The following is a 16055-nucleotide window of genomic DNA, read 5'->3' as shown; positions in this document are numbered from 1 at the left end:
ATAAGGAGAGGCTGGACAGACTGGGACTTTTTTCTCTGAGGCGTAGGAGGCTTAGGGGTGATCTTATAGAGGTCTAGAAAATAATGAGGGGCACAGATCAACTAGATGGTCAATATCTTTTCCCAAAGGTAGAGGAGTCCAAAACTAGAGGGCATAGGTTTAAGGTGAGAGGGGAGAGATACAAAAGGGTCCAGAGGGGCAATTTTTTCACACAGAGGGTGGTGAGTGTCTGAAACGAGTTGCCAGATGCAGTAGTAGAGGCAGATACAATTTTATCTCTTAGAAGTGTTTAGACAGTTACATGGGTAAGATGGTTGAAGAGGGATATAGGTCAAACGTGGGCAGTTGGGACTAGCTTAGGGGTTCAAAAAACGGCGGCATGGACAAGTTGGGTCGAAGGGCCTGTTTCCATGCTGTAAACCTCTATGACTGTATAACTAATTTGCAGCCCAGAAGTAGGCCACTCATCCCATCTAATTCATGCTGGTGTTAATGCCCCTTAAGTCATTGCCAAACTGGCCACTTGCTGGTTGCAATGATCGCTTGAGCTTAAAGAACAGTTAATCCCTTTCTTTCGTGAACCCTTTTATTGTGGATTTGTTCACCCGCACGGATCTATTTGTGTAAGCAAATGTGATTCATGTCCTCAAAAGCTCACTCCATGATTTAGCACATGCCAGTACTTAATTTCAACCACACACACAAATGTAAGTGCACCACTGACTCATTTTACTTGACAGAGAACTAGTGGGACCACATCGGGATCATTGTGTACAGCATTGCTCACCTTATTCAAGGATGTAAATGTGTGGGAAGTAGTTCAGGGAAAGTTTTACCAGACTAACACCTGCAATGGGTGGATTGGCTTGTGAGCAAAGACTGGACGGAATGGGGCATGTGTCTGCTGGAGTTTAGAAGAGTAAGTGGAAAGAAGTGAATGTACTGTAGCCAAGTTTGCAGATCACACAAAAATAGGTGGAAAGGCAAGTTGTGAGAGGGATACAAACAGTTCACAAAGAGATATTGATAGGTTAAGTAAGTGGGAAAAAAGTTTGACAAATGGAGTATAATGTGGGGAAAATGTGAAGTTGTTCATTTTGGCAAGGAGAACAAAAGAGTATTATTTAAATGGAGAAAAACTGCAGAAGGCTGCAATACAAAGGGACTTGGAGGTACTTATGCACAAACACAGAAAGCTAGCTCACAGGTACAGCAGGTAATCAAGTAGGGTAATGGAATGTTGGCTCTTATTTCAAGGGGGGTTGAAGTTTAACAGTAGGGAAGTCGAGCTGCAACTGCACAAGGTAGTGGTGAGACCGCATCTGGAGCACCGTGAGCAGTTTTGGTTCCCTTATTTAAGAAAGATATCATTTCATTGGAGGCAGTTCAGAGAAGGATATCCCCGGAATGGAGGGATTGTCTTATGACGAAAGGTTAAACTCATTGGATTTGGAAGAATGAGAGGTAGTCTCAGTGAAACATATGGGATTCTTAAGGGTCTTCACAGGGTAGATGCTGAGAGGATGTTTTCTCTCATGGGAGAGTCTAGGACCAGAGGGCAAAGTCTCAGAATAAAGGGGCGCCAATTTAAGACTGAGGTGAGGAGGAATTTCTTCTCTCAGAGGGTTGTAAGTCTTTGGAACTCTTTACCAGAGAGAGCGGTGGAGGCAGAGTCTTTGTGTACATTTAAGGATCAGAAAGATAGATTTTTGATCAGTAAGGGAATCAAACATTACGGGGAAAGGGCAGGAAAGTGGACGTGTGAAATGTTGAACTGGTCATGATCCTATTGAATGGCGAAGCACTCTGGCATCTGTTCGGGTACACTGAGGGAGAATTTAGCATGGCCAATGCATCTAACCAGCACGTCTTTGGACTGCGGGAGGAAACCGGAGCACCCGGAGGAAACCCACGCAGACACAAGGGGAATGTGCAGATTCTGTACAGACAGTGACCCGAGCCGGGAATCGAACCCGGGTCCCTGGCACTGTGAGGCAGCAGTGCTAACCACTGTGCCACCGTGCTGCCCCGGGTCCCTGGCACTGTGAGGCAGCAGTGCTAACCCACTGTGCCACCGTGCTGCCCCGGGTCCCTGGCACTGTGAGGCAGCGGTGCTAACCACTGTGCCACCGTGCTGCCCCGGGTCCCTGGCACTGTGAGGCAGCAGTGCTAACCACTGTGCCACCGTGCTGCCCCGGGTCCCTGGCACTGTGAGGCAGCAGTGCTAACCACTGTGCCACCGTGCTGCCCCGGGTCCCTGGCACTGTGAGGCAGCAGTGCTAACCCACTGTGCCACCGTGCTGCCCCGGGTCCCTGGCGCTGTGAGGCAGCAGTGCTAACCACTGTGCCACCGTGCTGCCCCGGGTCCCTGGCACTGTGAGGCAGCAGTGCTAACCACTGTGCCACCGTGCTGCCCCGGGTCCCTGGCACTGTGAGGCAGCAGTGCTAACCACTGTGCCACCGTGCTGCCCCGGGTCCCTGGCACTGTGAGGCAGCAGTGCTAACCACTGTGCCACCGTGCTGCCCCGGGTCCCTGGCACTGTGAGGCAGCAGTGCTAACCACTGTGCCACCGTGCTGCCCCTTCAGGACACACATAAATTATTGTGTTTCCTCCACATAACTTTCACATACTGGAGAGGCCCTTCAAGGTTTTTATAAGCATATTTTATTTATACATTCTACATATATATTTATAACATATATATAAAATGTGCATATAATATACATTATATATATATATTTAGAACCATAGAACCATAGAAAATTACAGCTCAGAAACAGGCCTTTTGGCCCTTCTTGTCTGTGCCGAACCATTTTATGCCTAGTCCCACTGACCTGCACTTGGACCATATCCCTCCACACCCCTCTCATCCATGAACCCGTCCAAGTTTTTCTTAAATGTTTAAAGTGACCCCGCATTTACCACTTTATCCGGTAGCTCATTCCACACTCCCACCACTCTCTGCGTGAAGAAGCCCCCCCCTAATATTCCCTTTAAACTTTTCTCCTTTCACCCTTAACCCATGCCCTCTGGTTTTTTTCTCCCCTAGCCTCAGCGGAAAAAGCCTGCTTGCATTCACTCTATCTATACCCATCAAAATCTTATACACCTCTATCAAATCTCCCCTCAATCTTCTATGCTCCAGGGGATAAAGTCCCAACCTATTCAATCTCTCTCTGTAACTCAGCTTCTCAAGTCCCGGCAACATCCTTGTGAACCTTCTCTGCACTCTTTCAACCTGTAACTCGGTGACCAAAACTGTACACAATACTCCAGATTCGGCCTCACCAATGCCCTATATAACCTTACCTTAACACTCCAACTTTTATACTCGATACTCTGATTTATAAAGGCCAATGTACCAAAGGCACTCTTTACGACCCTATCCACCTGTGACGTCACTTTTAGGGAATTCTGTACCTGTATTCCCAGATCCCTCTGTTCAACTGCGCTCTTCAGAGTCCTACCATTTACCCTGTACGTTCTACTTTGGTTTGTCCTTCCAAAGTGCAATATCTCACACTTGTCTGCGTTAAATTCCATTTGCCATTTTTGAGCCCATTTTTCTAGTTGGTCCAAATCCCTCCGCAAGCTTTGAAAACCTTCCTCACTGTCCACTACACCTCCAATCTTTGTATCATCAGCAAACTTGCTGATCCAATTTACCACATTTACCACATTTACCCAATTTACCACATTATCATCCAGATCATTGATTTATATACACCACTGCAGCCAAATGTGCAGCTGAGAAATAGAAAGGTAGGAAACTCAGGTAATGTGTTATTGGAGATAACAAGATTGTTATTGGAACAAATAGGACTGAACCCTGAAAACATGTTAAAGATTGTCACAAACTCAGGAACCAAAGGCACAAGCTCATGGACAGAAGAACAAAGAAGGACAAAGACTTTCAATGAAATTTCTTTACCGTATGGAATACACTGCCTGAGGGAGTCAGCAAAAGCAGTTGCATGTAAATTGGATCAATATTTCAGCAAGTGGGCAATTGAGGGGACGGACACATCTAATAATTCAGTCCCTTTAGGTGGAGTTAGTAGCATATTGGTACTGTCGCTGCCGTAGTAATCCAGAGCCAGGGTGAATGCTCTGGGGACATAGGTTCAAATTCTACCATGATGGAATTTGAATTCAATACCTCCGGGATATAAAGCTAGTCTCAATATTGGCAACACTCGCCGGTTAGGTTGATTGGCCATGATAAAAAAATTGCCCTTAGTGTCCTGAGATGCATAGGCTAGAGGGGTTAGTGGCTAAATATGTAGGGATGTGGGGGTAGGGCCTGGGTGGGATTGTGGTCGGTGCAGACTCGATGGGCCGAATGGCCTCTTTCTGTACTGTAGGGTTTCTTTCTTTCTATGATTGTTGTAAAATCCCACCTATATTTCAGGGAAGGAAATCTGTCGTCCTTGCCTGGTTTGGCCCTACGGGCAACTCCAGACCCACAGTATTGTGGTTGACTCTTAAATGCCCTCTGAACTGGCCCAGCCACCCAGTCAGTTCAAGGGCAATTAGAAATAGGCAACAAATGCCATTAACAAATGGGGCGGCACGGTGGCACAGTGGTGAGCACTTGCTTCACAGCGCCAGGGACCTGGGTTAGATTTCTGGCTTGGGTCACTGTCTGTGTGGAGTTTGCACGTTCTCCCCAAGTCTGCGTGGGTTTCCTCTGGGTGCTCTGTTTTCCTCCCACATTCTGAAAGACATGCTGGTTAGGTGCATTGACCTGAACAGGCGCCGGAGTGTGGCGGCTCGGGGAGTTTCACAGTAATTTCATTGCAGTGTTAATGTAAGCCTTACTTGTGACTAATAAATAAATGAAATGCTGGCCTTGCCAGTGACACCCAAATCCCATGGAAGAATTTTGAAAAAGTTACTTCCCTGTGCTAAGACATTGGGCGGAATTTTCCAGCCCCGCTCACCCTCCCAAGGTCAATGGTCATTTCCATGTCCTTGACCCGCCTGCTACGATTCTCGTGGCGGGTGAGACGGGGACATTCAGAGTATTGAGCTACCTAAATTAAGAACCTTAAATCTAATCAGCAACCAAAAAAACTGCAGTCTTTTCTGACATTGCAACTTTCCTATTGTTCCTGTATTCATGTGCCCTCAACTGTATTAATTGCGGACATGGCGATATGATGATATGTAAGAAATGACTCCGTGATTATACAGAATTATACCAAATTATTTAAAGTAAAGTTTAAGATAATGACAATGAATTTACTTTGCCAATTGTGATTATGTCATTTAATTATGATTTTGCCATTTAAGCAAATTTGAAGTTCAACATATACTCATATAACGAGCGGCGAAATATCAGCATAAATTACCAGTTAATATTTATGGATTGTGTACTGGTTTATAAGTTTCTATTCGCTTCTACACGTTATTATTTGTTAATCCAATTTCCAGTTTTCATTGCCAAAAGGATTTACAAGTGTAAAGACAAAGTTTTTAAAGTTTATTTATTAGTGTTATGGCTCTTGCGTTGGGGGTGGCATTGTGCCAAAGTGGTTAGCACTGCTGCCTCACAGTTCCAGGGACCTGGGTTCAATTCCTGGCTTGGGTCACTGTCTGTGTGGAGTCTGCACATTCTCCCTGTGTCTGCATGGGTTTCCTCCAGCTGCTCCGGTTTCCTCCCACAGGCTAAAGTTGTGCAGGTTAGGCGCGTTGGCCATGCTAAATTGCCCCTTAGTATTCCAGGATGTGTAGGTAGAGGGATTAGCGGGGTATATAGATGGGGTTACGGGGATAGGGCCTAGGTAGGATTGTCCGAATGGCCTTCTTCTGCACTGTGGGGTTTCTATGGTTCTACGGTGTCACAAGTAGGCTTACATTAACACTGCAATGAAACTACTGTGAAAATTCCTGAGTTGCCACACTCTGGTGCCTGTTCGGCTACACCGAGGGAGAATTTAGCATGGCCAATGCACAAAAAAACGTCTTTCTGGCTATTAACACAGTGGACAGGTAAATTTTACACATTAGAATTAATCAATGATGGTAAATATTTAGAAACAAGCATTTGGTAATACAAACAGATGATATAAGTGAGATTGCTTACCAGGAATGGACCCCAACAAATGCAGGAGACACACATGATTGTCACTAACTGGACCAACATTTCTACATGGTGGGATTTTCCTTGTCTGTGGGGTTTGCTCTTGACTCGAGCTCTCACCAGAGTCACGCCACTGATGGTATTGCACAGGAAGGAAATACCAAGGGCAGTCAATCCAAAAGAAGAGAATAGGAGCAGAATTCCTTTTTCTATCCCAGATTTAATGTTGCTTGTTTTCAGAAAACACCAGGTGTGAGTGCACTGAACTTCGTATGTCCCAAAGCCAGTGAAGGGGAGTAAAGCGATGCAGAGTGCAAACAGCCATGTACCACCCAGGATAAACTTGGCATGTTGGGCGGTCAGCTTGGCCGAATGTAGAAGAGGTTGTGTGATGCCCAAGCACCGCTCAATTGCCATGACGCTTCCCAGGAACAAGGCTGAAAGGCCAAAGAAAACCATGCAGGTTCCTAGAAATGGACAGAGTCGCTCTGAGGAGTCAATCTTTTCCCAGTCCTTCTCCAGCGCATACACCCTGATTGTTATGGCTCCATTGATGACGTGCCCCAAGCAGTCGGTGAAAACCAGTCCACTGGCAAACAGCAGGAAGGACGCCCTCCATTTCTGTCTGAACCTCTTGTAGGTTTTCACAAGAATGGCCAAGGCGACACAATTCGATAGCACCCCGATGGTCATGAATACGATTGGAATGTGAACCGCTCCCAGTTGAGTGACACAAGTATCGTTGGTCGCATTGGGCGTTGGTTCGGCCGTGTTGTTACTGGTGTTAGACATTGTGCAGGAGAGGCCCATTCATGATATCTCCTGCCCAGTACGCTGGCCTGCAATCAAGGCAAGGTATTAAGCAAGAGCTCCTCTCCACCATGGACTCACAGGAGACGAAATTAGACATAGGCAATGACCATAAACTACCAGCGTCACAGTGAAGAGGCAAAGACTATGGCTTTGCTTCTCCCAATCAAATTTCACCCTTACACTTCGAAAAAATAGCACAATAAAGTTGATAAATAAACTTACTGCATATTCACCATTGATATCGATCTCTCTATATATATATAATAGTATTAGTATAGGGTTAGGGTTATATATAGCATTAGTATCAGGTTAGGGTTAGGGTTATATATAGTCTGCGTATAGGGTTAGGGTTATATGCAGTATCAGTATAAGGTTAGGGTTATATATAGTATCAGTATAAGGCTAGGGTTAGGGTTATATATAGTATCATAGAACATAGAAAAAATACAGCACAAACAGGCCCTGCGGCCCACAAGTTGCGCCGGTCATGTCCCTAGCTATCTAGTCTTATATATAGGCTTACCTATAACCCTCAATCCTATTAAGTTCCATGTACTCATCCAGAAGTCTCTTAAAAGACCCTATCGAGTTTGCCTCCACCACCACTGACGCCGGCCGCTTCCACTCACTCACCACCCTCTGAGTGAAAAACTTACCCCTGACATCTCCTCTGTACCTACTCCCCAGCACCTTAAACCCGTGTCCTCTTGTAGCAGCCATTTCAGCCCTGGGAAAAAGCCTCTGAGAATTCACCCGATCTATACCTCTCAACATCTTGTACACCTCTATCAGGTCACCTCTCATCCTTCGTCTCTCCAAGGAGAAAAAACCGAGCTCCCTCAACCTATCCTCATAAGGCATGCCAACCAATCCAGGCAACATCCTTGTAAATCTTCTCTGCACCCTTTCAATAATTTCCACATCCCTCCTGTAATGAGGCGACCAGAACTGAGCACAGTACTCTAAGTGGGGTCTGACGAGGGTCTTATATAGCTGCATCATTATCTCCCGACTCCTAAACTCAATCCCTCGATTGATGAAGGCCAGCACATCATACGCCTTCTTAAGCACCTCCTCTATTTGCAAGGCCGATTTAAGAGTCCTATGGACCCGGACCCCAAGGTCCTTCTGATCCTCTACACTGCTAAGAGTCTTACCCTTGATATTATACTCCTTCATCCCATTTGACCTGCCAAAATGGACCACTACACACTTATCCGGGTTGAAGTCCATCTGCCTCTTCTCCACCCAGTCTTGTATCCTATCTATGTCACGCTGCAGCTTCTGACATCCCTCCAAACTATCCACAACACCACCAACCTTCGTGTCGTCGGCAAACTTACCAACCCATCCCTCCACTTCCTCATCCAGATCATTTATGAAAATGACAAACATCAAGGGTCCCAGAACATATCCCTGGGGCACTCCACTGGTGACCGACCTCCATTCAGAAAAAGACCCATCTACAACCACTCTCTGCCTTCTGCAGGCAATCCAGTTCTGGATCCACAAGGCAACAGCCCCTTGGATCCCATGCACTCTCACTTTCTCGAGAAGTCTTGCATGGGGGACCTTATCGAATGCCTTGCTGAAGTCCATGTAAACCTGATGCGCTATCAATAAGGCGAAAGACTACCGATATGCCAATATAAGTGTAGGCTTTTATTCACAACAGAATCAGGAGCAGATCCCAACAAATTACCGACCTGGACTGAACAAGGGGGAGGAGACAGCCACCTTTATACTAGGTGCTGAGGGGAGGAACCAAACTGGAAGGGGATGTGTCCAGGTATGACAAACACACACAACGGTGGTCCATATAGGACAAAGGCACAACTGAGGTCCACCACAAAACCACATCTACCCCTTTTCCTTCGTCAATGTGTTTAATCACATTTTCAAAGAACTCCACCAGGCTCATAAGGCACGATTCGCCTTTGACAAAGCTGTGCTGACTACTTTTGAGCATACTAAACTTCTCTAAATGTTCATAAATTCTGTCCCTCAGGAACTTCTCCATCAACTTACCAACCACTGAGGTTAGACTCACCGGTCGGTAATTTCCTGGGCTATCCCTATTCCCTTTCTTGAATATAGGAACCACATCCACAGTCCTCCAATCCTCCGGAACCTCTCCCGTCTCCATCGATGATGCAAAGATCATCGCCAGAGGCTCTGCAATCTCTTCCCTCGCCTCCCACAGTAACCTGGGGTACATCCCATCCAGTCCCGGTGACTTATCTATCTTGATACTATTCAAAATTTCCAACACATCCTCTTTCTTAATGTCCACATACTCAATCTTTTCAGTCCGCCTCAATCCTGTAGTACAACCACCCAGGTCTTTTTCCACCGTGAATACCGAGGTAAAGTATTCATTAAGCACCTCTACTATTTCTTCCGGTTCTGTACAGACTTTCTCACCTTCACATCCCATCCTTTTACTCTTCACATATTTATAGAACACCTTAGGGTTCTCCTTAATCTTACCGACCAAGGCCTTCTCGTGACCCCTTCTGGTTTTCCTAACTTCTTTCTTAAGTCCTTCCCTACAAGCCGTATACTCATCTAGATCCCTATCATCGCCTAGCTCTCTGATCCTTTTCTATGCTTCCCTTTTCTTTTTGACGAGGTTCAGCGCAGCTTTCATGCACCACGGTTCCCGTAACCTACCAAAACCTCCCTGTCTCATCGGAACGTTGTCATGCAGAACTCCAGACAAACATTCCTTGAAAAACCCTCCCTCCATTCCTATTCCATTCCATTCCTATCAGTAGAGGGTTAAAGTTATATCTGGTACAGTATTAGTATAAGGTTAGGGTTATATATAGTCTGAGTATAGGGTTAGGGTTATATATAGTATTAGTATAAGGTGAGGGTTGGCGTTATATATATTAGTATCGGGTTAGGGTCACATATAGTATTAGTATAGGGTTAGGGTTAGGGGTTTATACAGTTTTGGTATAGGGTTAGGGTTATATATAGTATTAGCATAAGGTTAGGGCTATATATAGTAATAGTACAGCATTAGGGTTATATATAGTATTAGTATAGGGTTAGGGTTATATATAGTATTAGTTTAGGGTTAGGGTTATATATAGTACTAGTATAGGGTTAGGGTTAGGGTTATATGCAGTTTTGGTATAAGGTTAGGGTTATATATAGTATTAGTATAAGGTTAGGGTTATACATAGTATTAGTATCGGGTTAGGGTTATATATCATACTAGTATAGGGTTATATACAGTTTTGGTATAGGGTTAGGGTTATATGTAGTATTAGTATAAGGTTAGGGTTATATGTAGTATTAGTATAGGGTTAGGGTTACATATAGTATTAGTATAAGGTTAGGGTTATATGTAGTATTAGCATAGGGTTAGGGTTACATATAGTATTAGTATAAGGTTAGGGTTATATGTAGTATTAGTGTAGGGTTAGGGTTCTATATAGTATCAGTATCAGGTTAGGGTTATATGTCGTATTAGCATAAGGTTAGGGTTATATATAGTATTAGTATAATGTTAGGGTTATATGTAGTATTAGTGTAGGGTTAGGGTTCTATATAGTATCAGTATCAGGTTAGGGTTATATGTCGTATTAGCATAAGGTTAGGGTTATATATAGTATTAGTATAGGGTTAGGGTTAGGGTTATATACAGTTTTGGTATAAGGTTAGCGTTATATATAGTATTAGTATAAGGTTAGGGTTATATATAGTATTAGTATACGGTTAGGATTATATATAGTATTAGTATAGGGTTATACATAGTATTAGTATCGGGTTAGGGTTATATATAGTACTAGTATAGGGTTATATACAGTTTTGGTATCGGGTTAGAGTTATATGTAGTATTATTATAAGGTTAGGGTTATATGTAGTATTCGTATAGGGTTAGGGTTACATATAGTATTAGTATAAGGTTAGGGTTATATGTAGTATTAGTATAGGGTTAGGGTTACATATAGTATTAGTATACGGTTAGGGTTACATATAGTATTAGTATAGGGTTAGGGTTATATATAGTATTAGCATAAGGTTAGGGTTATATATAGTATTAGTATACGGTTAGGATTATATATAGTATTAGTATAGGGTTATACATAGTATTAGTATCGGGTTAGGGTTATATATAGTACTAGTATAGGGTTATATACAGTTTTGGTATCGGGTTAGAGTTATATGTAGTATTATTATAAGGTTAGGGTTATATGTAGTATTCGTATAGGGTTAGGGTTACATATAGTATTAGTATAAGGTTAGGGTTATATGTAGTATTAGTATAGGGTTAGGGTTACATATAGTATTAGTATACGGTTAGGGTTACATATAGTATTAGTATAGGGTTAGGGTTATATATAGTATTAGCATAAGGTTAGGGTTATATATAGTATTAGTATAGGGTTAGGGTTATATGTAGTAGTAGTATAGGGTTAGCGTTACATATAGTATTAGTATAGGGTTAGGGTTATATATAGTATTAGTATAAGGTTAGGGTTATATATAGTATTAGTATAGGGTTAGGGTTATATATAGTATTAGTATAGGGTTAGGATTATATATAGTATTAGTATAAGGTTAGGGTTATATATAGTATTAGTATAGGGTTAGGATTATATATAGTATTAGTATAGGGTTAGGGTTATATATAGTATTAGCATAAGGTTAGGGTTATATATAGTATTAGTATAAGGTTAGGGTTATATATAGTATTAGTATAGGGTTAGGATTATATATAGTATTAGTATAGGGTTAGGGTTATATATAGTACTAGTATAGGGTTAGGGTTATATACAGTTTTGGTATCAGGTCAGGGTTATATATAGTATTAGTATAAGGTTAGGGTTATATATAGTATTAGTATAAGGTTAGGTTATATATAGTATTAGTATATGGTTAGGGTTATACATAGTATATAGTACATATACATATACATAGTATCATATATGTAGTATACATAGCATCATGGGCAGCACGGTAGCACAATGGTTAGCACTGCTGCTTCACAGCTCCAGGATCCCGGGTTCGATTCCCGGCTCGGGTCACTATCTGTGTGGAGTTTGCACATTCTCCTCGTGTCTGTGTGGGTTTCCTCCGGGTGCTCTGGTTTCCTCCCACAGTCCAAAGATGTGTGGGTTAGGTTGATTGGCCAGGTTAAAAAAATTGCCCCTTAGAGTCCTGGGATGCGTAGGTTAGAGGGATTAGTGGGTAAAATATGTGGGGGTAGGGCCTGGGTGAGATTGTGGTCGGTGCAGACTCGATGGGCCGAATGGCCTCCTTCTGCATTGTAGGGTTTGTATGATTTCTATGAGTACTAGTATCGGGTTAGGGTTATATATAGTACTAGTATAGGGTTATATACAGTTTTGGTTTAGGGTTATATGTAGTATCAGTATAAGGTTAGGGTTATATGTAGTATTAGTATAGGGTTAGGGTTACATATAGTATTAGCATAAGGTTAGGGTTATATATAGTATCAGTATAAGGTTAGGGTTATATGTAGTATTAGTATAGGGTTAGGCTTATATGTAGTATTAATATAAGGTTCGGGTTATATATAGTGTTAGTATGGGGTTCGGGTTATATGTAGTATTAGTATAAGGTTAGGGTTAGGATTAGTACTATATATAAATATATTATATATATATAGGACTGGTTACCCGAATCACCACAGCTAACCCATGCCTGGGTACATGCCTAGGGTTTTCGATTCATGCAATAATGATACCCCGAAAATATGAATTTATGTGAACCAACAATCATCAAGGGGAAAGGTAATCAGATCCAGAACAATTCTGAACTGAACAATAAGAAATTAAATTGACTGTGAAGGAAATAAACAAGCAGGCAAGCGTGAAATGGTAAATATTCAATTTGAAATACTTTTTCCAAGAACAGAAACACAGGCTGCGGGTTTTTAAACAATAGCTCAGCCTATCTGTCAATGTGAATTCAAAACAGATCTAGACCAAGCTACCATCTAGTTAGCAATGTTTGGGTTTAAAAGACAGGGTTTTATTTTTATCATAGAATCTCTACAGTGCAGAAGGAGGCCATTCGGCCCATCAAGTCTGCACTGACCACAGTCCCACCCAGGCCCTCTCCCCATAACTCCTCACATTTACCCTGCTAATGCCCTGACACTAGGGTGAATTTAGTCTGGCCAATCAACCTAATTCACACATCTCTAATTTTCTATTATTTTGCTGGAAATACAGAGATGAGGGTGTGTAATTGTATATGTGTCTGTGTGTGTTCTTGTCTGTGTGCTTCTGTGAGTGTGTTTCTGTGCATGTGTGTGGGTTTCTCTGTGACTATGTGTTTGTGTGTGTTCTCTGTGTCTGTTTGTGCTTCTGTGTGTTTGTGTGTGTGTGATTCTCTGTGTGTTTGTGTCTCTGCGTGTGTGTGTGTGTCTCTGGGTGTGTGTGCGTGTGTGTTACCCTGGTTTGGACAGAATTCTCTCGGTCCTCAGTGCGGATTCTGGGGAAATTTCACAGGCACAAGTGAACGCTTTTCTCAGAGACAGAGAGTTGGACAGCCACGTCCACACACTCTCGCTGGTCGCAACAGGACAATAGTAACAAGGTCCGGCGCCCCGGGTGAATGTGTGTGTGGTTTTAACAGAAACCAGTTTTAAAACAGATGTCACTCATGACTAAATCGGGACATAAAGACATTCGCTTATTTTAAATCAATTTCCTGCACAAATTATTCTCCTAAAGCTAATTTAAAATGACTCGCCAACCTTGTTCATATTAATCTTTCTGAGGACACCGCCTGATATGTTTTACAACTTATTTCAACTTTCTAAAACTTGTACAACAGAAAAGGACTTACTTTTACATTGCGTACGGGCTGACAGATCGGAGAGGGCAGCTCAGTGGCATTTGCAAGCGCTGTCTGCTCCCAGCATGTTCAGGACCTGTCACCCAGACTCTCATTTCCTTTGGAGGATGTGCCCAACACCGCAGCCAACAAATTGCAAAGACCGCCCCGTTACCCTGGTGACTGCTTAACCCCGACACTTGTTCGAGCCAAATTGGGTACTGGGAGTACAGAAAGAACAAAGATTTACTTTTAATATCCGCGAGGCATTGAGAGACACTGAAGCTTCCAGTAAACCTGCAGCACCAGCTCAACATAGAACCATAGAAAATAGATGCAGGAGGAGACCATTCAGCCCTTCCAACCTGCTCCACTATTCATTATGATCATGTCTGATCATCCAAATCAATAACCTGATCCCGCCTCCACCCTTTGAGGAAGCGATGGCCCAGTGGCTTTATTGCTAGACTATTAATCCAGAAACTCAGCTAATGTTCTGGGGACCCGGGTTCAAATCCCACCATAGCAGGTGGCGAAATTTGAATTCAATTTTTAAAAATCGGGTATTAAGGATCTGGTGACCATGAAACCATTGCCAATTGTCAGGAATAATCCATCTGGTTCACTAGTGTCTTTTAGGGAAGGAAATCTGCCATCCTTACCTGGTCTGGCCTACATGTGACTCCAGAGCCACAGCAATGTGATTAACTCTCAACTGCCCACCAAGGGCAACTAGGGATGGGCAATAAAATGCTGGCCCAGCCAGAGATGCCCATGTCCCATGAATGAATTTTTAAAAAACCCATATGCTTTGCTTCCCTTCAGCCCACAAGCTATATCTAACTGCTTCTTGAAAACATGCTGGGGGCAATCTTACCAAAAAAATTCTAAGTGCCAAAGAAGTGTGAAACTGAGAGAGAATCACACCCATTTTTTGGGCGAGCTCCCAGATGCAATCATATGGCACTTAGAAAAGAAAAGAGGCAAAATCCGATTCTCACCAGTAGGGGATTGTGCAGAGCCTATTCTCAACGGGAAGTTGGCTGAAGACTCTAGGGGAGCTATTGTGCAGGCGCCCCGATATCTTATTGCACTGTGTACAAGTGTGCACCACAGCCCTGTATAACTGCAGCAAGACATTCTTTTCCTATACTCAAATCCTCTCGCTATGAAGGTTAACATACCATTTGTCCTTTTCTCCGCCTGCTGCACCTGTTTATTTACCTTCAGCGACTGGTGTATGAGGACACCCAGGTGTGGTTGCCCATCCTCCTCTCTAAAGACTTCCACCCACCCTCTCCAACCACAGTTTGGACACATCAAGGCGCCACAAACAGCAATGTAATAAATGACCAGGTAATCGTTACAGTGAATTTTGGCTGAAGGAATAATATTGGTCAAGGTTCCAGGAAAACTCCTCTGTGCATCTGCAAAATAACACAGCGTGGGTTCGTTTAGATCCAACTGGGAGAGTAGAAGGATATCGTGAATTTAGCTTCCCAACTGAAAGACAGCACCTCAACATTGCGAGGCTCCCTCAGCAGTGCACTGGTGAGTTAGCCCTTCATTTTTAGACTCACAAGATCATAGAGGTTCCCAGCACAGGGAGAGGCCTTTCGGCCCATCATGTTTTCCAGGTCTCTGAAAGAAGGCAAGTATGCTTACAGCATCAGAACCTCCACCACATGTCGGGCAAGGAGCCAGGTGACCGGTCCCATCCCGAGCAGAACAGCAATCAAACAATCAAACTCTGCGCTGTTGGCGTCAAACTGATACACACCAACCGCCCAATAACCTTACCCCTCCATCCCCACTTGTTGTTAGTGCATGCATGTTGCAGCTTGGAGCTATGGTTTTTATTTGATTTATTATTGGCATACAGTGAGAAGTATTGCTTCTTGTGCACTATACAGACAAAGCATACCGTACATAGAGTACATAGAGAAGGAAAGGAGAGGGTGCAGAGTGTAGTGTTACAGTTATAGCTGCCATCAGACTTTTGAATGGACCTGTAATACTTCCTGCAAAATTATTTCCTTTGGTGATGCTCATTACTTCGCATTAAGTTGATCTTTCTCTACACCCTAGCTATGACTGCAACATTACATTCTGCACTCTCTCCTTTCCTTCATGGAATCCCCACAGTGCAGAAGGAAGCCTTTTGGCCCATCGCATCTGCACCAACCACAATCCCACCCTAAACTCTCCCATGAACGGTATGCTTTGTCTGTATAGCACACAAGAAACAATACTTTTCACTGTATGCTAATACGTGTTACAATAATAAATCAAATCAAAATCAAATCAAATATAGCTAGGGTGCAGAGAAAGAT

General features: G+C 43.2%; 1 protein-coding gene across 1 annotated transcript in view; it reads right to left on the bottom strand.

Moving 5' to 3' along the window:
• The window catches only part of LOC144497553 (prostaglandin F2-alpha receptor-like), a 44220-nt gene extending 30416 nt beyond the window's left edge, over positions 1-13804 (bottom strand). The window contains exons 1-2 of the mRNA XM_078218973.1: positions 13735-13804; positions 6091-6926 (exon numbers count right to left, since the gene is read on the bottom strand). Coding sequence (XP_078075099.1) covers positions 6091-6897 — 807 coding nt within the window. The 5' untranslated portion in view covers positions 6898-6926; positions 13735-13804. The remainder of the gene's footprint in view (positions 1-6090; positions 6927-13734) is intronic.
• Positions 13805-16055: the final 2251 nt, after the last annotated feature.

The sequence above is a fragment of the Mustelus asterias genome, chromosome 8 (genome assembly GCF_964213995.1).
Source record: "Mustelus asterias chromosome 8, sMusAst1.hap1.1, whole genome shotgun sequence".
NCBI classification, from domain to species: Eukaryota; Metazoa; Chordata; class Chondrichthyes; order Carcharhiniformes; family Triakidae; genus Mustelus; species Mustelus asterias.
Note: the sequence above shows the minus strand (reverse complement) of the source record. Positions and strands in the feature narration are given on the sequence as shown.